Source organism: Pseudorasbora parva, chromosome 3 (assembly GCF_024679245.1).
Source record: "Pseudorasbora parva isolate DD20220531a chromosome 3, ASM2467924v1, whole genome shotgun sequence".
Taxonomy (NCBI): Eukaryota; Metazoa; Chordata; class Actinopteri; order Cypriniformes; family Gobionidae; genus Pseudorasbora; species Pseudorasbora parva.
In genome coordinates, this window is record NC_090174.1 from 53,659,733 (window position 1) to 53,682,734 (window position 23,002).

General features: G+C 37.9%; 2 protein-coding genes across 3 annotated transcripts; both read left to right on the plus strand.

The window, feature by feature from the left end:
• Nucleotides 1-110: 110 nt before the first annotated feature.
• Nucleotides 111-16,663, plus strand: lztr1 (leucine zipper like post translational regulator 1). Of its 2 annotated transcripts, XM_067439484.1 has the most exons (21): nt 111-333; nt 456-636; nt 718-780; nt 874-930; nt 1,010-1,089; nt 1,478-1,586; nt 1,669-1,749; nt 1,898-1,955; nt 2,614-2,753; nt 3,161-3,362; nt 5,065-5,175; nt 5,269-5,361; nt 5,472-5,567; nt 5,898-6,081; nt 6,303-6,472; nt 6,556-6,712; nt 7,619-7,745; nt 8,492-8,641; nt 8,979-9,084; nt 15,086-15,166; nt 15,612-16,663. In XM_067439484.1, the coding sequence occupies exons 2-21, from the start codon at nt 467-469 to the stop codon at nt 15,726-15,728; spliced, it is 2,352 nt and encodes a 783-aa protein (XP_067295585.1). In that variant the 5' UTR covers nt 111-333; nt 456-466; the 3' UTR covers nt 15,729-16,663. The 2 variants fall into 2 exon arrangements, with proteins under 2 accessions (XP_067295585.1, XP_067295584.1); XM_067439483.1 differs by having other exon boundaries at nt 111-636.
• A 4,536-nt stretch (nt 16,664-21,199) lies between these two features.
• Nucleotides 21,200-22,354, plus strand: cldn26 (claudin 26). Its single transcript, XM_067440273.1, has one exon. It carries the CDS (start codon nt 21,216-21,218, stop codon nt 21,876-21,878), a length of 663 nt encoding a protein of 220 aa, XP_067296374.1. The 5' UTR covers nt 21,200-21,215; the 3' UTR covers nt 21,879-22,354.
• Nucleotides 22,355-23,002: the final 648 nt, after the last annotated feature.

The window sequence follows — 23,002 nt, forward strand, 5'->3', positions numbered from 1 at the left end:
ATAAATTGTGGCGAATAAAAAATATGAATAATTCTATTTGTTTTTATGTTTCTGATGACGTCTACTGTGCTCTCCTCCATTCAAAGCTGTGTATCTGCGCATGTCAAGTAGTATCAAATCTATCCTCCCTTGACGTACACAGGAGCTAGAGCAGATATCATTTTTATCTGTATATATTCCATTATATTATTCTCTTCTGTCATATCGTCCTTAATGTAAAATGTCTTTTTTGTTAATTTAAGGCGTTACGATTAATATTAGACGTTTATAGTATTATAAACATGGCAGACGATCAGATACACTTGTAGCTAGCTAACGTTAGTCGTATTGAAGGTAAGATTGTTAACAATCATGATTCATATGAGATCAAAACAGCTCAAACCGTCCGACAACCTACAAAGAAGTTAATTATTTTTCTTTTGTCTTGGTCCCTCGGCTGGGCAAAACCTTGTTAGATGTAAACTGAATGTCATGGTTTCCTGGAGCCATGTCTTGTAAATCTAAAGTTGCTCCCAGTGTTGATTTTGACCACAGTTGCTCTGACAGTGTTGAGTATTTGACACTCAACTTCGGGCCTTTTGAGACTGTCCACCGCTGGAGGAGGCTGCCACCATGTGATGAGTTTGTGGGTGCAAGGTACACTATTTATTTACAAATTTTCACCATCTTTAACAACGTGTTTTGTGTTCAGCTGTAAAAAGGCTTTGTTTCTTGCAGGCGTAGCAAACACACTGTTGTGGCATACAGGGATGCCATCTATGTTTTTGGAGGTGACAATGGGTGAGTATTTTGCTTTTCCTCCTCTCCAAAGGAGGGTTTTCCTTTCTCTCCAAAGCTGCAGAAAGATCTCATTCTGGTGATCATTTATTTCAGCAAGAACATGCTTAATGACCTTTTGCGGTTTGACGTGAAGGACTGCTCGTGGTGTCGGTGAGCATTATGTCAAACGCATATGTGTGAATATGTTTGTTTGGGGTTTTTTGTAACATGAATTTATATAATCGAATAGGGCGTTTACTACTGGCACACCACCAGCGCCAAGATATCATCATTCTGCAGTTGTGTATGGAAGCAGCATGTTTGTGTTTGGTAGGTATCAAAGAAAAATTCATTTGTATTTATATAGAGTGTATTATACAATAAAGATTGTTTTAAAGCAGCTTCACAGTAATAAAAAGGAAAATAACTGAATCTATGATGCAAATTCATCAAATATGAGACATTCAAATTTGCCGTAAAGCTACGACAAAACTGTCATTGTTCAATGATTGTGTTAATTTGTTATGAAATAATGTAACAAGTTCAATTTGGTTAAAAGCAAATTTACAGAAGATATTTATAGTGTCATTATTCAGGTCGGGTCAGTTCAATGTTGATTCAATTAATTAATTCATTCAAAAAAGATGACATTCAATGTGCCTTCTATTTTGTGTTTTCCTTTCCTGTATGCGTAATGTATTTGTGCTTGTATTTTTAGGTGGCTACACTGGAGACATCTATTCAAACTCTAACTTGAAAAACAAAAATGATCTATTTGAGTACAAGTTTGCTACCGGGCAGTGGACAGAATGGAAGGTCGAGGGACGGTAAATTATACGTTTCAACAATTATATTTTCTATATTTTGTGTTATTGTCTGTCTGACAGTTTTTTGTTGTTTATGTTCCAGTCTGGTTGCCAGATCGGCTCATGGAGCCACCGTATATAATGACAAACTCTGGATTTTTGCTGGATATGATGGAAATGCCAGGCAAGCATGCTGTTCCCCTCTTTACAAAGCGTTGAATGGCAAATTTAAATCTGTTGAAACACAAACAATTCTATTTAAACCTAAAACTATGGGACTTTTTTAAAATGTTCCTGTTAATATATTAATGAACCCTTTTTGTTTTCAACAGGCTGAATGACATGTGGACCATCAGTCTTCAGGATCGTGAGCAGGCATGCTGGGAAGAGGTGACTATCATTGCATGTTTAATTTTTAAATTTGACTAATTATTATTTGACTTTAAGCTTTTACTTAAAGGGATGGTTCAGCCAAAGAATGAAAATTGTCATAATTTATGCACCCACAAACCCGTAAGATTTTGTTCATCTGTGTAACTACCACGTTGACGCTTAAAATAAATAATTATATTAGCCTTAGTAATTATTAGCCTTAGTCCTAATGGGTTGTAGCTATCTTAGCTATCAAAATCCAGTGTTCGGCACTTTGCGGACGTGAGTTTTTGTTGTAGATGTCTGTCTTTAAAAAAAAAAAAAAAAAAAAAATGTTGTGTATTGTGCTAATTAATTGAGATTTCTTACAGCTCTTACAGGTTTTTGGCCTTGTCTGTTCCGTTGCTTCTATTACTCTCCCCTTTTTTGTAAGTCGCTTTGGATAAAAGCGTCTGCTAAATGATTAAATGTAAATGTAAATGTAAATAATCCATAGGAATTGAGGGGTTAAGCACAATTTTTATAAAGAGACACGGTCGATTTTTATGATAAACTAAATTAATCAATGTCATAATTATTATTTTTGGGTGAAGTATCCCTTTAAGAGTTTTTCACCTTTAAACTTGTTCAACATTGTTTCTACTATTCACCACTTTCTTTGTTTTTTTCTTTCTAGATTGAACAAAGTGGTGAAATCCCACCCTCCTGTTGTAACTTCCCAGTAGCTGTATGTCGGGATAAAATGTTTGTCTTCTCTGGTCAGAGTGGAGCAAAGATCACCAACAACCTCTTTCAGTTTGAATTCAAAGGCCACATGTGAGCATGGCAGAGAGCACATTGATGAATGTCATTTTATGTGTAATACTGTATGTACACAAGTTTTGATTATTTCAAGTCACCTTTATTTATATAATGCTTTATACAATATAGGGCTACATTTCCCAAAAATCATCATAACAATTGCCAACATAAGTCTATATGATCTACTTAAGCTTACTATGTTTTTGGGAACACAGCCGGATTGTTTTAAAGAAGCTTCACGGTATTTAACAGGAAAATAACTGTCATTGTGGCTGGCTTAAATTATGAACCAACTTCAATTTCAGCACTACAGCTGACAATGGTGTCATTATTCAGCTCAGTTTAGTTCAGTGTTGCTTCAATTCTGTTCAGTGGTAAGTAAAGAGGAATTATAAAGCTGTTTCAATGTATTTTTTCCACAGATGGACCCGTATCCCAACTGAGCACCTACTGCGTGGCTCCCCTCCGCCCCCTCAGAGACGCTATGGACACACCATGGTGGCGTTTGACCGTCACCTGTATGTGTTTGGAGGAGCGGCAGACAACACTCTACCCAATGAACTGCACTGCTATGACGTGGACTCACAGACCTGGGAGGTCATTCAGCCCAGCACTGACAGTGAGGTATGACAGAACACAGAGGAATTTGAGGAAAACTCCAGCTAACATAATTACAGCAAATCTATAATATTCCCATTAAAAAAATAAATGTTTGTTAACATACACTACACTACCATTCAAAAGTTTGTGGACAGTAAGCGATAAATGCCTTTATTCAGCAAATATGCATTACAATGACCAAAAGTGACGGTAAAGAAATGTTACAAATAATATATATTTTTAAATAAATGCTATTCTTTTGAACTTTCTATTCATATGTTCAAGAGGCTAAAATGTTTCTTGAGCACCAAATCAGGATATTACAATGATTTCTGAAGGATCATGTGACACTGAGTACTGAAGTAAGGATGCTTTGTCATCACAGGAATAAATACATTTTTCAATAAATACTATATTCAGATATAGTAAACGGTTATTTTAAATTGTAATAATATTTCACTATATTACTGTTTTTTTTAGTTTTTTTTTTTTTTTTTACTGTTTTTCTTCTTGTTTGCGGTGGTGATGGACAGGCTGCCAGATGAGGTCAGACAGGAATCTCCATGGACTATGATGTTTGCGGATGACATTGTGATCTGTAGTGAGAGCAGGAAGCAGGTGGAGGAAAGTCTAGAGAGGTGGAGGTTTGCTCTGGAGAGAAGAGGAATGAAGGATAGCTGCAGCAAGACAGAATACATGTGTGTAAATGAGAGGGAACCAAGTGAAGCAGTGAGGTTACAGGGAGAAGAGGTAAAGAAGGTGCAGGATTTTAAGTACTTAGGGTCAACAGTCCAGAGCAATGGGGAGTGTGGAAAAGAGGTGAAGAAGCCTGTGCAGGCAGGTTGGAATGGGTGGAGAAAAGAGTCCGGTTTGTTGTGTGATAAAAGTGTACCAGCAAGAATGAAAGGAAAAGTGTACAGGACAATAGTGAGACCAGTGATGTTGTATGGTTCGGAGACAGTTGCACTGAGGAAAAGACCGGAGGAAGAGCTAGAGGTAGCAGAGCTGAAGATGTTGAGGTTCTCTTTGGGAGTGACGAGGATAGATAGGATCAGGAATGAGTACATCAGAGGAGCAGCATATGTGAGATGTTTTGGAGACAAAGTTAGAGAGGCCAGGTTGAGATGTTCAGAGGAGGGAGAGTGAATATATCAGTAAAAGGATGCTGAGGTTAGAGCTGCCAGGCAGGAGGTCAAGAGGAAGACCAAAGAGGAGGTTTATGGATGTAGTGAAGGAGGACAGGAAGGTAGTCAGTCTGAGAGAAGAGGATACAGAGGATAGGACTAGATGGAAGCAGATGATTCGCTGTGGCGATCCCTGAAGGGAATAGCCGAAAGAAAAAGAAGAAGAAGACTGTTTTTTTAATTGTATTTTTGTCAAATAAATGCAGCATATTAATGGTGAGCGTAATAAACTTCTTTCAAAGACATTTAAAAAATCTTACTGATCTCAAACCTTTGAATGGCAATGTATTTGTTTCTAGCCATATAAAAACACATGCAGGTTAATTAATTTAAATTAATCCTAGCATCTGATCAATTATGACTTTGGCTGTACATATAAAGTCCTAACAACATTATAAACATCTATTACTCTTGTGGATGTTTTCCCCATTCATTTTGATGAGTTAATTGAGTTCCCTTGTAGTTTGGGGACAAGGGTTTCCCTTTTAGTTTGTGGTGTGTTTTTTTCTTTGTAAAATATCATTTTAAACTGTTCCTCTCAGATGCCAAGTGGGAGGCTGTTCCATGCAGCGGCTGTTATCCATGATGCCATGTACATCTTTGGAGGGACTGTGGACAATAATGTACGCAGTGGTGAAATGTACAGATTTCAGGTGAGTGCTTGACCTCCAGAAATACATCTGCTTTGTCTAATGTAATTGAACACTTACTTAACTGTTCTTAACCCCCCCCACCCCACCCCCCAGTTTTCATGTTATCCAAAGTGCACGCTTCATGAGGACTATGGCAAACTGTGGGAAAACCGTCAGTTCTGTGATGTAGAGTTCATCTTGGGGGAGGTTAGTTTGTCTTGTAAAAACAATTACATGTTTTTATCAGATACACATTGTCATTCTGAAACATTTTAGTTTTAGTAATTAATCACCTCCTTTTAATTTTCTGTTTACAGAGAGAGGAGAAGGTCCTGGGTCATATTGCCATTGTAACAGCTCGCTGTAAGTGGCTCAGAAAGAAGATTCTACAGGCCAGAGATCGGCAGAAGCAGGTATGTTTCATTTTCATTTTGTGGACATTTAAAATTAATGTGTATCTACAATAATAATAATACATGATTTTGAGTGTTTTTGTGTGTTTGAGATGGGTGAACACTTAGGTGAACACCTAAAAATTGATTAAAATGTCCGTTTTTTTTTTAAACCATATTGTCCTAGTCCCTATTGTTAATTTATTTTTATTTTTTTTAATAAATACGAATAACAGTTTATTGAATATTAAATGTTTTTGTAGATGTTCTCTAAAGGAATGCAACTTCCTTTCCAAAACATTGTAATTTTGGCTAATCAGAATGTAAATGATATTTGGCCTCTTTTTGTAGAAGAGTAAACTCGAATGCAATGAGGAGAGCGAGGAGCCTGGACCAGGCAGTCAGAAGGACAATTCTGGAAGGCCCTCAAGAGGTCTTCCTTTATTGGAAGTGTCAATCAGAGAGGCAGATGCTCAACCATTTGAGGTTTTGATGCAGTTCCTGTATACAGACAAGATACAGTATCCACGTAGAGGTAAGTTACACCATATCTTCAGAAATGCCTTCTGTAGATCTGCATAAAGTGCCCCTATTATAGCCCATGCCCATGGAAACCTAATGCAGGAGACCTCCAAAACAAAATGAACAAGCTTTAAAATAGCATAATTGGGGCACTTTAATAAAAGGCACAGATGCTGCCAATCATATTTTAAAGAACTCTTCTGTAAGAGTCTTCCTCCTCTCTCTCTCCACAAGGTCATGTGCAGGATGTGCTGTTGATCATGGACGTTTATAAACTTGCTTTGAGTTTTAAACTGTCCAGACTGGAGCAGCTTTGTGTTCAGTACATTGAGGCATCGGTCGATCTGCAGAACGTCCTGAGTGTGTGTGAAAACGCAAATAAACTTCAGCTGGACCAGCTCAAGGTAAAGTTGAAGACACACCTGAGCACAAACTAACCTCTTTAGAAAGTCAAATTCTCTTCTGTATCTATATTTCCATCCCACAGGAACATTGCCTGAACTTTGTGGTCAAGGAGAGTCACTTTAACCAGGTCATCATGACAAAAGAGTTTGAGCACCTGTCCACTCCGCTGATCGTGGAGATAGTGAGACGCAAACAGCAGCCTCCGCCCAGAATCTATTCGGATCAGCCGGTTGACATAGGTGAAAATAAGCACACACTCTTTGCCCTTTCCTTGCAAGCACATTCACTTTAAAGGGGTACTTCAGCGCTGGAAAGATGAATCTGTATTTAAACTGGGTCATTAATGTAGTAGAAATGGGAAATTATTTTTTTGCCTTCTAGACTGAGAAAAGACAGAAAATGTATTTTTCTCTCATGGGGATGAAAGACTACAATTCCCAGAATGCTTCGTTGCCCTGTGAGGCCATTCCCAAAGCCACCACGACTGGATTACAGTGTCTGAGTTCAGAAAGTACAATTAAATACTGAACGTGTCTATTCAATATAATGATCGAGTCGCCGCGTGAGTCTCACAGCACTAACTCAGATTAGGAGTCAGATTACATTTAACGTCATAAATGAGCTGAATGAGCTCTCGTGATGAGAGCTGAGATAATCGCGACCACATTCGCGGCATACATTCACAACGCGTGTTCAGTCTGGCGTGTTTTCAGTTCATGCCTTTGGAAGCTTAACTTTCATAGAAATTAATTTGAAAAGTTAAAACAATGACATTGCTCAGCATCCGTTTAAATTAATGCCTGTAGCTGCCAGTTGTGCTGTAAGTGTGATCTCCCATTCCCCGTGCGCGAGTTGAAAACATGAGGAAATGGCTCCCTCTGCTGGCTGTAGTCTTTAGCCTCTGGGCAAACATTCCAAAGATGATGCAAATATCGTCAATTTGCGTCACGAGAGGAATTTTTCCAGACATATAATGCATAAATCTCTCGTCTCAGGGGGATATAAGAGGGGGGAGCACGATCATTTGAATATACTCCAGAGTTTCTACTGATACAAAGCCATATGCTAATCGCTAAAGTAACCCTTTAAAGTAAAAAAACAGGAATATGGCTCTAAAAAATCATAATGCCGTTTCTTTGTTACAGGCACATCTCTGGTGCAGGACATGAAGGCTTGTCTAGAGGGGGCGGGCCATGAGTTCTGTGACATCATCCTTTTGCTAGATGGTCACCCTCGCCCTGCACATAAGGCTATACTTGCTGCTCGCTCCAGGTAATCGACACCATAGTCACTAGGGCCTATAACAACACTGTATACTAGATAGTATTAAACTACATTTACTGCATACTATTTGAATTATTAGTTTAGAGCAGTATGTATTAAAAAAACATGAATTTTAGTTTTTTAGTCTTCCAATTTTTAAAAGTCAGTTAAATCACTGTTGATATAACTTATATTTCATTCATCACCCTGGAAAGGGAAGGTCAAGTTGACAGCAATGATCTCATATTTTAGTGTCATTGATATAGTATTTATTCATATTTTGAATGTGTTTATTTTCCATTTTCATTTTAGCAATTTTGGTTGTCTTTATTTGTCTGTTTTTAATTTTGTCTTATTAGTTTAATGTTAATATATTATTACTTTTTTTGTTATTATTTCCGTTTTTGTTTCGTTATTTAAATTTAGTTTTACTCATTTTAGTACATCAAACCTTAAGCAAATGGACAGTAAACAGTTTTACATTGGCAACTAATTAAAAATATTTACTGAAAGTAACAAATAAAATAAAATAATCAATTAACATTTTTTTTCAATTAACAACAGGAATAGCACTGCTTTGATTATGCAGTAAGTCATCTGGGTAAAGCAAAGTGCACAGTATTTATACTGCATATTACTTCATTATTTAATTTTCCCACATAAATAGAATCTAGTAAGGCATTTCAAACATGTTTTGATCATTTTGACTGTGTTTTTTAATTTACCAGTTGATCACTGCTTCAATTCTTTCTCAGTTATTTTGAGGCCATGTTCCGCTCCTTCATGCCAGAGGACGGACAGGTGAACATTTCAATAGGTGAAATGGTTCCTAGTACACAGGCCTTTGAGTCTATGCTGCGCTACATTTATTATGGGGACGTCAACATGCCTCCAGAGGACTCACTGTATCCTCATTACCGCTTCATGTCCTACATTTTATATTGTAATGTGCAATCTTTCTTTCTAAGAGCATGCATAATGCTTTGTCTTAATGCTTTTTATTTTTGTATGTTTATTTGTCATATTAACAAACATTTCAATGAAACCCATCCCTCACATGTTAGAGACATGAATGATACCTCAAATAGAGTAGCTTGTTAAGGAGAGGTAGGTCACTTCTGCTAACGATCAGACTTGCAGTTTTTCACCTGGCAGATGATGAAACGGATTGAAGAATTCCATTGAAGGAGGGACCAGAGCTGTATCAAATTTTAAATGTGTTTGCCCTTAACTAGTGCACAGATACCTGTTTGCAGCACCTTATTACTACGGTTTCTCCAACAACAGACTGCAGGCCTACTGCAAGCAAAATCTGGAGATGAACGTTACTGTAGAGAATGTCTTACAGGTATGTATTATATATCATACACTACCATTCAAAAGGTTTACGCCAGTAAGAAATTAATACTTTATACAGCAAGGATGTATTTAAATGGTGACATTAAAGATGTTTTATCTTACAGAAAATAAATCCTGAACTTTTTTATTTTTTATTGTTTTTTTTAGCAGTTTACACAAATATTAAGCAGCACAACTGTTTTCAATTTTAATAGTAAGAAATATTTTTTTGAGCAGCTCATTCCTGCCTCATAATACAGGAACTTTGCTGCCGTGCCATGGATGCAGTGGCACAGTGATTATTACGCAGGGATGAGAGTATAGTTCCTAGCCTTATCGGTCTAGAAAAAGCGCAAATTTCAATTTTCTGTCAGTCTTGGTACACAATGCAACTGTACTCATCACAAAATGTACAGTGAGGAAAATAAGTATTTAAACACCCTGCTATTTTCTCCCACTTAGAAATCATGGAGAGGTCTGAAATTGTCATAGTAGGTGCATGTCCACTGGGAGAGACATAATCTAAAAAAAATCCAGATATAACAATGTATGATTTTTTAAACTATTTATGTGTATGATACAGCTGCAAATAAGTATTTGAACACCTGAGAAAATCAATGGTAATATTTGGTACAGTAGCAATTAGAGAGGTCAAAAGTTTACTGTAGTTTTTTCACCAGGTTTGCACACACTGCAGGAGGGATTTTGGCCCACTCCTCCACACAGATCTTCTCCAGATCAGTCAGGTTTCTGGCATGTCACTGAGAAACGCGGAGTTTGAGCTCCCTCCAAAGATCCTCTATTGGGTTTAGGTCTGGAGACTGGCTAGGCCACGCCAGAACGTTGATATGCTTCTTATAGAGCCACTCAGGGCCGGCTCTAGCTCTTTGGTTGCCCTAGGCAAGATGGAGTTTTGCGCCCCCCACCCCACCCCACCCCACCCCACTCACTTTTATCGTCTCTATTCTAATTCAGCACGTCTGTATTCCTAGGCCTACCCCTAACCGAGAAGCACTTATTATTAAACACGTTCGACGCTTTATTTCCACTTTTCAAACATTTTCTCACTTTTTATTGAAAATAAATGCCTTTCCGATCTGATATGTGATGGGAAAAGGGAATAGAGCGAGTGTGGTAAAAGGCAGGATCGAACCTCTGATCGATCTGCATCAAATCTTTATGCCATGCGTCTTACCACTACACTACAGCCACTGAAAAGAATTTAGTGAACACAGCATATTTGTGTTTAATGTAAATAATATGGTATCTATCGTTAGGCTGCTCCAGTAAAAAAAAAAAAAACAGAGAGGCCGTATTTATTTCCTTCCGACGCCCACGTAGAGAGCGTTTGTACTTTTTATAACTAACGTGCATACGTTATCCATATTCATAACGAACTGGACTTTTGATATTTAAATGACATCCATGTAGGTTATTGTAGATTATTGTCAGTGAAGTTATGTTTGCAGTACGTATAGTAATTATGCAGAAAACTAGCAAGTGATAGCTTAGTGACAATATTAATAATATTTATAAAATTTATACAAAAACGCGCAAGATGAGCACTTGCCTGACCTAACGCCTGAACTAATAATCAATAATCACCATCAATTCAATCCAATAATCAGGTTGATAAGTAATTAAACGTGTGGCTGAGGGGGCTCCCTATGATGATCATGTTTCATGAACATTATGTTGTATTTCGCTTGTTCCGATTATATGCTTAATGTGAAGTAATGGGCGGCACTAGAGCGCGCTCGCGCCCCTAACACAATTGTCGCCCTAGGCGACCGCCTAGCTCGCCTATAGCAAACGCCGGCCCTGGCACTCCTTAAGTTATCCTGGCTGTGTGTTACGGGTCATTGTCATGTTGGAAGACACAGCCTCGACCCATCTTCAAAGCTCTAACTGAGGGAAAGAGGTTGTTCTCCAAAATCTCGCTTTAACAGGCCCCGGTCACCCTCTCCTTAATACAGTGCAGTCGCCCTGTCCCATGTGCAGAAAAAACATGCTACCACCTCCATGCTTCACAGTAGGGATGGTGTTCTTGGGATAGTACTCATCATTCTTCTTCCTCCAAACACGTTTAGTGGAATTATGACCAAAAAGTTCTATTTTGGTCTCATCTGACCACATGACTTTCTCCCATGACTCCTCTGGATCATCCAAATGGTCACTGGCAAACTTAAGACGGGCCTGGATGTGCTGGTTTAAGCAGGGAAACCTTCCGTGCCATGCATGATTTCAAACCATGACGTCTTAGTGTATTACCAACAGTAACTTTGGAATCGTTGGTCCCAGCTCTTTTCAGGTCATTGTCCTGCTCCTTTGTAGTTCTGAGCGGATTTTTCACCTTTCTTAGGATCATTGAGACCCCACGAGGTGAGATCTTGCATGGAGCCCCAGTCCGTGGGAGATTGAGAGTCATGTTTAGCTTCCATTTTCTAATGATTTCTCCAACAGTAGACCCTTTTTCACCAAGCTGCTTGGCAATTTCCCTGTAGCCCTTTCCAGCCTTGTGTGTACAATTTTGTCTCTAGTGTCTTTGGACAGCTCTTTGGTCTTGACCATGTTAGTTGTTGGATTCTTACTGATTGTATGGGGTGGACAGGTGTCTGAATGCAACTAACAACCTCAAACAGGTGCATCTAATTTAGGATAATAAATGGAGTGGAGGTGGACAGGCTGATAGACAGGTGTTCAAATACTTATTTGCAGCTGAATCATACAAACAAATAGTTTAAAAAAATCATATATTGTGATTTCTGGATTTTTTTTAAATTGTAGATTATATCTCTCAAAGTGGACATGCACCTACAAAAACAAAATGACAATTTCAGACCCCCTCCATGATCTCCAAGTGGGAGAACTTGCAAAATAGCAGGGTGTTCAAATACTTATTTTCCTCACTGTAAATAGGAAAATGGTATGGAAGAGTCAGACAGAGTTATGGCACGCATGGAGATGAGAATGGTATGTATGGACTTATTTAACTCTGGGGGATATCGTGAATAAGCTAAAGTCCCAAAAAGTCGGCGTGTTTTTGTAAAGAATTTAAAAAAAAATGTATATATCATACAATCAGAGTGTTTTCAGGGCAAAAGTTTCGTGATTTTCAAACACTTAAGAATTCAAGGCACACAATTTCATTATGCAAAACTGCTTGTCTTTACCATAAGTGATTCTGTTTTGAACTGCACTAAATGGATGTGCTTATGCCACTCAAACCAGCAACCGAGAAAGCAAACGGTCATCTAAATTAGAATGTACCTTGCTGTTTGGTGATCGTGCAATATCCAACCACATTTGCAGTTTCAAACTGATGTGTCAGACATAAATATATACAAGTTTTAGGTTTTTACTCATCATGTAAGCACATTATCACTTTGAGATAATGCTGCATGAACCTCTTTCTCTCTTATACACACACACAAACCATGAACTGATATACATTTCATTAAATTTGTAGTGCTCTGTGCGCTCATGGTTCGATGATTCGTGGTCTTTTATGGCTTCCAGTTTTAGGTTTTTAGTCCCAACAATGAAACTATTTGTTTTGGCATCTTTTGAAGCATGTTGACGACATACCGAGCAGAACATTGTCAGTAGGGATGCAACGAAATCAAAATCCTTGGCCAAAACTGAAAAAGAAGAAAAAAAAGGCAGAAAACCAAAACACCAAAAGAAATTATGCCAATTATTAGTACCATTACATTTATGGCTAATGCTATGACTGTGTAACTTCACTAAAAATCAAGGCATTGCCATTGGATAAATTAATATTAAAGTTTTGAATAATAAATTATGCAAATATTTATTTGGCATATTGCAACAATGTACAGTATAAAATAAAATTCAAACTAAAATATTTAACTTGTTCATGTGTACATTAAATAATAATGTACAGGACTACTGGTCTGCAGAAAGGTGCAGAAATTGAATAAAGTAACCAAATGTAAAATAACTGTATATTTAGCTCTTTAAATTAAAGATCAATCCTTATTAAACTTACAAAATCTATTCAATCAAGAGCAGTGAGTGATGTCCTTATCTTTTGTTTGACATTAAACAGAGTAAAGGCTGCTGCCCCTTTAAGACCTAATTCAGGGATATGCGTCGTCTTTCTCTGGTGGCGGGTGCTTATTTCCATCCCTGACCCTAACCCCTCCATAGACTGCAACACAACGACCATTTTAAAGGCCCAGAAAGGTAGTAAAGAGATAACTAAAGGGGGGGGTGAAATGCTGTTTCATGCATACTGAGCTTTTTACACTGTTAAAGACTTGGATTCCCATCCTAAACATAGACAAAGTTTCAAAAACTAATGTTGGACGTTTGATGGAGTATTTCTGTGTCAAAAATACTCCTTCCGGTTTCGGAGAGTTTTTTTTCGAGTATGGGTCTACTTGACGTTAATAGATCGGAAGGTCCTTGTATGGGCCGTTCGGGCTCTTCTCCCGGTAGGGTGGCCGCACGCGCACGTGACTAGAGTGAGAGAGAGGAAATGCACGCTGTAAACAGTCTCTCAGGTGCAGATCCAGTCGTCCGTGAACACTTCTGTCGCGCGCCGCGCTCCACTTTATTCCAATGGGTGACGTCGAGCGACTTCAACGCTTCAGCACAGCATTCCGGGAAGGCAGCGCTGCATTTGAACCGATTTGAACGCAGAAATGACGGGAAGCTTCACAACATCGTTTCAGTCGCGTCTCAAAGTGGATTTACACGCCACTGCTGTCACAGGACTTCACCAAATCATACCAAAGAAGTGTGTTTTTGACAGAGCGGTCCCAGCGATAAAGGTTCGGTCCTGCTTTGGAAGCAGCTGGTGAGTAAAACTGCTTCAAATGTCTCTACTATTGGCTAAGTTACCTTCGCATGAGTAAACATCAGTAAACGACACGATCGCGTGCTTCATTATTCAAATGCGCTAACGTTACTCCATTGCTGTTCTCTGTTGTATAACGTTACACTAGTCTGACGTGCAAAACCGTTTTGCTTGCTACTTCTAAGGTCTAGTCGCATACAATAGTCCATAAACCGAATCATGTCCTCATACACTGCGAGTAAAGACACAAGAAATGTTGACAGGCCACTAAATACAGTACATACCACAGAGACGGACGTCCTGATGTTGCTGTTTCTCCTGTTCAATTTATTTCTGCCTCAGATTTGACTCTGGGTCATATCTGTATTAGCTGAGATAGCGATGGGTTTCTCCACGCTTGAGGACGTCACCGCTTTGTTCGCGATCGTCATTCTTTAGCTCCGCCCACACGATACACCTCCAGACGCTCGTTTTTTTTCCGGAAAGACTCGGTACAGCCTATATTTCTTTAATAAATATAATAAAACTAAAGACTTTTCGGAGATATAAAGGATGCAATACTACTCTATAGGTACTCAAGATTGACATGAGATTGACTGAAACTGAGTGTTTCACCCCCCCTTTAAAATAGTCCATGTGAGTCCAGTGGTTCAACCTTAATGTTATGAAGCGATGAGAATAATTTTTGTACGCAAAAAAACAAAACAACAAATGACAGTTTATTCAACAATCTCTTCTCGTCTGTACCAGTCTTCTATGCTGTTGACCTGGTGTAAACAGTGCAGCACTTTTTACTGTTTACAGTTTTTACTGATGTCTTTAATATCAATCTGGTGGGTTAGAGAGCCCTCGGATTTCATACAAAATATCTTCACTTGTGTTCCGGATTTGTTCTAAGTCTTATGAGCTTCAACAAACAACATGAAGGTGAGTAATTAATGTTAGAATTTTCCTTTTAAATATGGTCTGGAAAATCATTTGGAAGGAGGTTTGGAAATTTGAGTATGAAAAAAAAGTAGGGAATTTTGAATTGGAAAATATGTAGGAACCCTGGTGAGCATAAGTGAGCATACTTTCAAAATCTCACTAACCCTAAACTTTTGAACATTAGTGCATGTCATAATGTTCAAACCCTTTGATAATAAAGAACAGCAGTCACATGCTATCATCCCTTCTTTATCCTCAGATCTTGGAGGCGGCTGACAAGACCCAAGCTCTGGACATGAAGAAGCACTGCCTGCATATTATAGTCCATCAGTTCACCAAGGTGGGTGTTCTATTGACCACGGCTCTAAGTGTGTGCTGGCTACCTCGCCACGGGTAAATACACGTCGCCAAAAAAATATTCAGTGCCACTTGGATAACCTCTACAAGCTGCGGTTGTTTTTTTCAATATGGAGACATCTGTAACTATCTACTGTAAGACAAAATTGATATGCATTTAGACCTATTTATCATGTTATCAGTGTTATCAATAACTTAAATATACTTCAATAGTAATAATTTATCAGACTTTCAGTTACACTAAACAATTATTGTATTTTTAAATGCCATTGAGTGCCTTTGTGAACATAATTTCCTAAACGTTTGACATCCTGGTGCTATTTGGCCCTGTTAGCTTATCAGTTTAAGTTTGGCTGTTTATTTGCGGTCTACTGCATGGCCTGTGTTGTTTACTATTCATTTCTTTGGTTCTCCTTCCTTCCCTGAAGGTGTCCAAGCTCCCCAACTTGCGATCGCTCAGCCAACCGCTGCTGTTGGACATCATTGACTCGCTGGCATCACACATATCAGACAAACAGTGCACTGAGATGAGCTCTGATATATAGTCTCCTCCCCTTTCACGTGCCATCCAATACCTTATGAGTTTTTTCATTAACGCTTCTGCTCCATTTCCTTCCCTTTTCATCCAGCACCTCCCTCAAACCCTTTTATTTCTGCTTCACACCCCTCCTGTTCGCTGCGTCACATTCCTCTAGATTTTTACCAAATTGTGTTTGAAAAACATGCTGGGTGATTGTTCACTTTCATTCGTTTTAATGTGCAAATATTTTTGCAAATAATTCTATTTGGTAGTGCAAAATCTGCACATTAAATTAGTTGATGGCCCACAATGTTGTTTAATTAGACATACAATTATGTGTCCCACATGATGAAAGCTTTGAAAACACCACTCCTATTAGGATGAATTTCACAAAAACGTGTCCAGGTGACTTTTCATTAAAAAATTATATAAATGTTATATTGCATAAAGAAAATTAACTAATTTTATGGCCACCCATTTCCTTTTTTGCCTTTTTTAATGCCAAAATATTCTTCAATACATTATTTTATCAGGTTCTTGTAAATGAAATAAATAAAAATAAAGTGCAACAAGGACAAATAATACCACTCAGTATAAAAAAATTGCATAATGAGAATTAGAAGTTTTTTTCCACTATGCATATATTAATTCTTTAAGCAAAATATAATTTCTTTTTTTTTTCTTTTGATAAATAAAATAAATAAATAAAAAAATAGATATGACCTGGTTCTGGATCTACTGCACTTTATGAATATGATAGTCCTTTATTTATTCCGGACCCTTCTAGTGATTCTGTGCCGCTGTTGTGAGTTATGTCAGTGCTTGTCATTAATGCAGTTATGGCATAATATAATTATAAGCAGATCAACACAACAGTCAACTCACGTATGTTATACTGTAATCATTGAGCTGTTCTGTTAGTCCTGTGGGAACTATGCCTTAATAAATTGTGTAACATCAGCAGACTGTATTGTGGCTTTATTTTTTTGTGCATACGTTATGTAAGAGAGGTGAGTTACCGTGGGTGATGGATTGTCTACAAATCTCTTTTAATTTTTCCTTTGTGAAATGTGGTTTATAATACATTTAACATGCTATTAGTTAATACCAACATTTAAAGGTTCTGTGAATGGTTTGGAATACCATGTATAAACTTTTTACTACCTGACCTAAAGCCTACTGGTCTTTTAAGCCAAACAGAATATTGCAGTCACGTACAGCACCTTTGACAAAAATTCTGCACTAACACTCACACCTAAGAGTCATGGCAGTAAAAAACAAGAAACGGTTGATTTGTAAGGAGAGGAATCATGTTTATTTTTTTCTTACCTCGAAATAAAACACCTCAATATTGCAATAAATAAAGGTCGACACAACAGCCTTTTAAATGTCTAAAAACACAAGTCTCAGTTAAAGCAGCACTAGGTAACTTTTGCCCTCAGGGTCCCCCTACAGTTGGGAAGCAGTATTGTCCTGTCGTAAACTCTGTCATCCTACATCAGGGGATCTTTCTTTTACTGTCTATGCAGGGGATGCATGCGTGCATTTGTTGACATGACAACCATGATAGCCCTGAACTAGTGATGTGCGGGTCCTTTCATAATCCGAGGACCCGTATATCTATTTAATGATCGCGGGTGCGGGGCAGTTGTAAAAATATATACAGCCAAATAATTTCATAAAAGCGGGACCCGCGGGTTGGAAAAAAAGCCGACCCGCGCATCACTTATAGTTACCCTAAACACTGCAGGAGGAGTTCACATGCAGGTGTTGTGCTGGCGTCGCGTGTGAAATGTCCTCGTCCCAGGTACAGTGGCATATGTTTCAACATGTCATATGAATATAATTTCATGGGTTTTATTTTTTTCAAACGCCAAATGATCGCGGCACTCACGTTTACAAGCCAGTATCATTATAGTAGCGTATAGTCTATTGGTTACCGTTTTACAGAATCTATGATACTTCAGTTCAATGTTTGAGTGGCAGGTAATAACCATAACAAGCAGGACAGCATCGGTCGGGCACGCCTCCTTCAGCTCACGCCAACGAGCAAACGCTGGTCCAATGTTGATCCTCGTCCTGCCTTTAATCCAATCACTTTTTTGTTTCCTCCTATTGCTTTCCTCCAACAAAACCTTTGCTTTCTTATTTTTCTGTGCTGCTTCGGACATGACTATAACATCCGACAAACAAACGATAGTTGGGCTCGCACGTCTGAATGTAAGGAAGTGTGGGTGGTGGTGGAAGTGACGAATATGCCTTAAAGCAGTCGAATTTTGTAGTTCTTTTTGTTCTCGGGTAGAAACCGAAGTTTAAAAGTACGATTAAAAACGATACAGACCCCGTAATGCTATATGGCAGACGTGTCATTCAACCTATTGTAAGTTGATGTATCATCACATTAAGCTCAAGTGTTTAAAAAGGACATACAGTAAGTAAATCAATATCCTTAAAAAGGTCTCTTCTATATAGCAGATAAATAAATAGTCAAAGTCTTATTTGAACATGCTGATTCTGCCATCACCACCAGCTCAGAATTAGCTTTTCTGCTGTAGCTTGTATGGCTGTTGTTTAAATTGAAGAGGCAGAGTGGTGTTTTATGAAATATTTTGTTGGCTTTTTTTGTAGCCTAAAATGCACATACAGAGATAACTAGAGTACAGCGAGCTGAGTGACGCAATGAAGAACGCTGCTGTTCCATTAGCAGAATTACCAGACTTGTTACATGGCAAGTCTGAGATACCTGAGAGTCTGAAAAACCAAGGACGCAAGTCAGAAGTTTGCATACTTGGTATTGAGAGACTTTGGACTCTTGACTTAATGCTGAGGGTGACTCTAAAAAGATGGTTGGGATAAGTGCTAAGTTGGCTCTTTACGAAAAAATGTTTGTTCCCGGTAAATACTGTATCTGCTACATCTGATGCCTTATGTGAAATCTTCTTGAGATTTTTTTTTATTGACAAAATCTCTTGAGTTGAGACCCAAAGCATGCCCTCTTCATACTGAACCCTCTATTGCATTGATGCATTCTGTTTCCTGGGATGCTTTTGAACCTATTTCTTTGCAACTACTTAAAGACATTATAGTCGATATTAAACCATCTTTCGCTCTCTTGACATCAGCTCCCCCTCTATTTTCCCCTCTCAATTTGAGCAAAACGCAAGTTTTGCGGCGAAAATTATTCTTTTTTGCCATAAATTTAATGGAATTGTTTTTAGATACATCACCTTTTAAATTTGTGTTTTTGTAGTTTGTGAAATTGTTAATTTGCAAAGCTTTAATTATTCATCATAGCCCCTAAGCTAAATTCAGTTTATTGACACTCCTTCAATAAAAAAAATATAGGCCTTTAATTCTGATGATTTTTTTTAAATTCTGTTATTTTATTTGAGTCCTTTGGAAAAGTGAAGTCAAAGTTTTAATTTATTCATATTGCCTAAAGTTTTAGGCAGTACGATTTTAATGATTTTGTTTCATCACAATACAATATTCCTAACACTTCTACCTCTATAATATTTCAGTCCGAATCGGCACATGACGGATTAGTTGAACTGTTAGTAACTTAAATAATCTGTTAAACGTTTTTTTAGAAGGATATAGTGTTTATGATTAATTTAGCTTTTTTTTTAACCAATGGGGGCATTTTTTCCCACGCTACCCTGCATATTCTTATTAAAAAATGTAGTCAATTGGTAGAAAATGTAGAATGGAGTCCAAATGTAGAATGTAGAATGGAGTCGAGTAGAAAAGTTGCTAATATCTTTGATACTTAGTAAAAGTAGCCAGAATAATATGCCTACTTAAAGTACAGCAGGCTAATTACATTTACTCAATTTTTTTTTTTTACACCACTGCAAGTTGAATACTTAACTAAAAAGTCAAAATCATTGATGTTCTCAGACAATTTATGAATAGAATATACGCATTATTAAGTGAAATGCTGTTTGCTTTCATTCTCAACAGAACACCATAAAAGCTGAGCCTCAGACAGGGGTGATGAAAGAAAAATGAATGGTTTTAGATGGCAGTACAAAGAGGATCATTCTCTTCAGAGTAGCACACATGCTGCCAGGAGCTGCAAGTGCATCTGGGCATCTCTCAGGCCACCCACTTTATTATTATCTGGCATTGTTAGTGATTAAACGTATCTCGGAAAATTAGCATCATTTTACAATCAACTAAAGAGGCCCATTCACACTAACCAGTTTTACTGTTATCTTTTGCATTTTTATATAAAGGTTAAGGTTAAGACCAAAACCCCTAGAGGTTCAGCTCTAAAGGGTAACCTATAATGTTCAAAGCACAGATCAATCCTTGACCTTTAACCAGCCAAATTACCTTCATTTCAGTGTGTGGATCTGGTTACGTCAGATATGGGAAGATAAGCTTGTATAATGAAGTCTTCTAAGATTGAGAACATTTAGCAATGATAGTTTTTGATCTATCATGAAGTTCGACAGTTTTTTTTTTTTAACAAAAGCAAAGGATTCATCATGCTTGCAAACAGAACTTTAATTCATGCCATCTCTTTTGACATTTAGATATGTCTGGGGTAACTCCTTCAAATTAAGTCAATGCATTTTTTTCTTTCTGTCATGATAAAAGCATGCATTGCCGTTCAGAATATTGTGGTTGGTAAGAATTATTATTAATATTTTTTTTAAAGAATTGTCTTATGCTCACCAAGGTTGCATTTATTTGTTCAAAAACGTGGGGGTTTGCAACAATGTAAAAGTCTTTACTGTCATTTTTGATCAATTTAATGCATCCTTACTTTCTTTCTTTCAAAAAATAAATAAACAATTGGAGAAAACAAATCTTACTGACCCCAAACTTTTGAATGTATGTCTGTTTCGTTTGCCATCTTTAAATGTAGCCTATTATACATAAAGAGGAAGATTGGGTGTTCAAGGACAAATGGTGGGGATGAGTATGGATGAGTTCAGCTCAGCATGTAGGACAAGGTGTCCGATTTCCTACCACTGGTCTCTGAATATCAGAGGAGCTTCGGTGAAAAAACCCTGTGGTACATAATGTTCTCAAAGCAAGCTGCTGTTCATTCAGCTGCTACCCCGCAAAGTAACAGTATATCCTAAAAACTCTCCTAAAAAATATCCTAAAAAAATGATCGCTTCTGAGTTATTATCAGCTAAAATTAGCAAGGAAAGAGACTACTACATTTTAAGAAGTTTCTCTTCCTAATTCTTTTTTTTTTTTCTCCTCAATCTCAAAAATTGTCTTATTGCACTCTGTTCAGGCTTCTTGCGCAGACTTAAAACTGGACATATCGTATTTCCTTGTTAAAAAGCAGTTATTGTCCTCTGTTACGATATTCATCAGTTTGAAAAACAGTCCCGCCGTTGTGAAGGGCTGCAGGATTATCCGGAAAGAACAGGTGGGTTTTTATTAAAGAAAAGGAGGAGCCAGTCCAGACTAGATGAGAAAGGACAAGTTGAAAGTCTGAGACTGAATCAGATGGATAGACAAAGCAAGAGAACTGACAAGTGTTAATATGGTGCTGTTCACCACTAAGTTTGTCCAGAGAGCTTCGCTATTTGTGTCCTTCGGAGGTTTAATCACAACATTTATTACAACCTTCCTGCCACTATGGAAGACGATGAACTCCGATTTGAATGAGATGGAGAACTGGTATGAGGGTCTCTGGCACATGTGTATCTACACGGAGGAAGTTGGCGTGCATTGCAAAGCCTTCGAGTCTTTCTTGGCCTTGCCACCAGACACTTTAGTTTCACGGGTTCTCATGTGCATTTCCATTGCGACGGGAATTCTTGGTGTAGTGGCTACTTTTTTTGGACTCCAGGGTGTTGAGATCGGTGCCGGACGGGAGAGGATGAAGAGGGCGCTGCTTATCCTCGGTGGAGTGTTCATCGTCGTGTCAGGGATCACGACCCTCGCACCCGTTTCACTGATGGCGTACATCATGGTAGTGAAATTCTGGGATGAGAATCTTCCTGATGTGATGCCCAGATGGGAGTACGGAGAGGCCATGTTTTCTGCCTGGTTTGCTGGACTTCTGTTAGTTGTTGGAGGGGCTTTTCTCTTTGTTGCGGTCTGCATGGGCGATCATGAAGCAAAGATGCAAAATAAAATTCTCGCTCGCAGTCAAGAACAGCATCCGAGAACTCAGCATTACAGAAAGACAGAAATCCTATAGCTTCCATTTCATCTTAAGGCTGGAAAAGTCAAGAATGCAACTCACACTAAATAAACAAGACCTTATGAAATAATGAATTTGTTTGAATCAATAATGGCAATCAGAGGAGTTTCTTGCATGGTGATCATCGCCCTCAAATGATACATGTAGTAATGCTTTAGTTCTTATTTCATAACAGTTGGTCTCTGCAGACTTGAGAGATTTCTGACCTGTCATCCTGTTAAGACTACTAAAACTAAAAAAATCTAAGGGCTGTACAGGATGGCAGATGATTTATTGCACTGTTGTATTGCATCAAATGTTATGCATGACTTGGAAATATCTGGACAGAATTATTCACTTGTTCTGAAGCTTTTAAGCGACTCTCAAAGCCCTCTTTGGAAATCTCGAATTAGTGCCCTTTTTGCACATTTTTTTTTATTGTTTTATCTAATAATAATGTTTTATTATCTAACATGTTTATCAATAACTGCAGCAGTGCCAGCTATAGTTAATGCTGTAATGAAATAAAAAATATTAGCCTATGTGTCTGAATAAATTAGTAATTTTGGGGGGGATCTGAGACTGTTCTGTGCATACGTCTTTGTGACATTAAACTCATAATAACTGCAGATGACAAATATTTGAATGGTCCATTTGTGTATTTTTGACAAAATATTTGTTCCTAAAGGTATAGTAACTCTCAAATCAAGCCCTTCCATCTCCTTATCTTATCATAACTTTCTTTGTTCCACAGAAGAAATAAAGTCATAAGGGTTAGGGAGACAAGAGGGTGAGAAAACGGTGATTGAATTTTCATTTTTAGATGAACTCTCTTTATGCTGAATTGTGTTTAATTATTGTTAAATCAAGCAAGGTGATGTATAAAATGATGGATCACTGAGGACAATAAGTGTGATTTGATCAGGCCTTCATTGTTGTGTATTGTTTTGGATAGAAAGCATGTAGCCTATAACATCCCTAATGGATATTTTGGCATCAGTTAGAACAACAAGTATAAAGGAAATGAAAGAAGACAGATAGGGAGTGACAGACCACAGTTGAAGCAGAAGTTGGAGAACAATGAATTCTTTTTCCGCGTCTAGGACGGGTATGCTACCTTTTTAGCACTCGCTAATCTTGGC